We start from the raw sequence: 2579 nt of genomic DNA, 5'->3' as shown, positions 1-2579 counted from the left end.
GGGGCTCGGCGGCTGCGCAGTGGGGGGGGAGGAGGGGAGGAGGGGAAGGGAGCGGAGGGGGGGGCGGGGAGGGGAGGGGAGGGGAGGGGGGCGGGGGAGGGCCCGTCGGGCGGCCGATTTTGGTTAAAATATTCAAAATGGCGGACGGAGGAGCAGCGAGTCAAGATGAGAGTTCGGCGGCGGCGGTGGCGGCAGCGGCAGGTAATCATTACTGCGTTTTACATATTCATATTCATACTCGCACACGCGGCCCCCCCGCCGCCCGCCCGCCCCGCTTAGCATAATTTATTAGTACTCCGGATTATTATAATTAACGGCGCAGGAGGCAGCGGGAGGGGGGGCGCGGGGGGGAGAAGGAAAGCAGCCTCCCCGTGCGGGCAGGCACACTCACACACACGCACACACTCACACACAGACACACTCACACACACACACACACACCCGGGCACACGCACACGCCGCCCGCCTGCCTCCCTCCCTCCATCCCTCCCTTCTCCTGCCTCCCTCGCACCCCGCCGGGCTCGCACGGCCGGGGCAGCGGGGACACGGGGGGCGGCGGCGGTGGGGTCGGGAAAAGGGGGGGGGGGGGCAGCCGGGAGGAGGAGGAGGAGGAGGGAGGAAGGCCGGGGGGGGGGTGTCCCCGCTCCCCTAACCCCTCTGGGCTCCCCCAACCCGCCTGGGATCCCAAAACCCCTCTGGGTTGCCCCCCTTTTCCCCGCACGCCCCCCCCCCAAAAGCCGCTCGGCCGCCGGAGCAACGCGGGGGGGGCCGGGGGCGCTGGGCCCCGGGGGGGCTGGCGGAGGGAGCAGGGCCGGGAGAGCCCCCCCCGACCCCAACCCCAACCCCAATCCCCCCCCGCAGCCGGCCGGGGTGATTTCCCCGGGGCCTGCAGGCGGGGGGTGGTTGGGTGCGGATGGCCTCGAGGAGGGGGGAGGGCGACGGCGTGCTTCGCCTTTATTATTATTATTATTTTTTATATATATTATTATTTAAAGCCGCCCCCCCGCCCCCAAAGGGCAGGCTGGGCGCGGGGTGGCTGCTCCTTTTGGGGTGGGGGCGGTGCGCGGAGTTCCGCCGTGCCCCCCCCCCCCTTCCCCAGCCGCTCTTTACCCCATTTCCCCTCTTCTCGCCGACCCCCCCGCACCCCTTCCTTTCCCCCTCCTTTCCCCCTTTTTCCCCCTTCTTGCCCCATTTTCCCCCTTCCCCACCCTGCGTGGTGCCGGCAGCCGCGGTGGGCTGGCGCTGGGGGTGCGGGTCCCGGCTCCCCCCCCCCTTCCACTTCCCCTTCTCATTTGAATAATGTCTAATTCGGGGAGGTTTATATTATTGAAATGGCCGCCCGGCTTTCCCCGCCTCTCATGTTTAGTAATTCAGACCTTTAATAACAGCCACTCAGAGCCCAACGCCGTGTTTATATTTTACATTCGCCCCATGTGCTTTTGTGGTTCAATATGATTCTTCTTTCTCGCTCTCTCGCTTTTTAAAAATTTTCTTGGCAACCCACAGGGCCCCGAGATCAAACCCAGGCTGTGCGAGGAGAGGAGGGGGGAGAGCTAGGCCCTGGCTCCTCTGGCAGGCGCCTAGGCCTCACTCTCTGCTGCTTGATTTATTTACTAATAACCAAAATGACCCCCCCCCCCCCCCCCCCATCTCCTCTCCACCCCTGCCAGCAAAAACAAAACCCTCCTGGGGCTCGAGCAGCATCAGATCTGCTCATAGATTCTCAAACACTCATGTCTTTTAAATAAGAAGCTTATTTTTAATTTATAGCAACTCAAGACTGTAAAGCTGTGCCTTTCATATCTGCTTTTCAGAGGCTTGGGCATTTTTGGTCCCTTTGTCCTTGATTCTTTTCCTTAAAGGAGAGTTGCTTCTAATTTACGTTTCCTGGCACTGAGGGAGCTGTGGAAGACACACTCAAAATCTAAACAGCTTTTTTCCTCCTCCCTCTGAGCACAAACAGAACTGAATACATTGGGGATAATCTTATTCACCTTTTTGCTTAGTGTGGATTCAGTTTAACAGTGCTGTGTGTCAGATGCTTTTGTCGCTGGTTGTATCTCTGACTGCTCTGGTTGGTTGTTTCTTTTTTTTTTTTCTTTTTTTTTTCCCCCATTTAGATTTGGCTTTCAAGACAGAAGATGCTACTAGGCAGTACAGGGTCTAGAAAGGAAGATAAGTTTGCTGTGATTGTGCCCTAAGACCACCAAGTGAAAATTGAAATTAATCCTCTTAACACTGAATTACTCCAGATAATTTAAACCAGACATTAGGCTACTTAGAAAACAAATGGGCTACTTTATTAGGAAGAAGCAGTAATTATTTATGCAGGTATGGGTTTCAGATTTAAAAACAAAAAAAAAAAAAGGGGGGGGGGGTTCATTCGTGACCATTGTTTTCACCCCATGGCGAAAAAGACCCAGCAGCAGGGTTCTTCAAAGTAACTGTGCCAGATTAGCATGTAAACATTTCAGAAGCATGCCCAGGAAGAGTTCACGTACAAATGCAGGCAGTGTGTTTTGCAGTCTGCTACTAAATTTAATTTGTATCAAAATGCTAAGCTGCAGCTAATGAAAAGC

The 2579-nt window shown here is 56.1% G+C and overlaps 1 protein-coding gene across 11 annotated transcripts in view; it reads left to right on the top strand.

Annotated features, from left to right (window-relative positions):
* Positions 1-49: 49 nt before the first annotated feature.
* POU2F1 (POU class 2 homeobox 1) overlaps positions 50-2579 on the top strand; it is a 117013-nt gene continuing 114483 nt past the window's right edge. For 10 of the 11 annotated variants that reach the window (XM_027449384.3, XM_027449383.3, XM_027449380.3 and 7 more), the window contains exon 1: positions 50-201. In XM_027449384.3, coding sequence (XP_027305185.1) covers positions 138-201 — 64 coding nt within the window. In that variant the 5' untranslated portion in view covers positions 50-137. The remainder of the gene's footprint in view (positions 202-2579) is intronic. The other variant, XM_027449377.3, reaches the window with a different exon arrangement.

This window comes from Anas platyrhynchos, chromosome 1, assembly GCF_047663525.1.
Source record: "Anas platyrhynchos isolate ZD024472 breed Pekin duck chromosome 1, IASCAAS_PekinDuck_T2T, whole genome shotgun sequence".
Classification (NCBI taxonomy): Eukaryota; Metazoa; Chordata; class Aves; order Anseriformes; family Anatidae; genus Anas; species Anas platyrhynchos.
The sequence above is the reverse complement of the archived record's forward strand: the minus strand, read 5'-3'. Positions and strand labels throughout refer to the sequence as shown.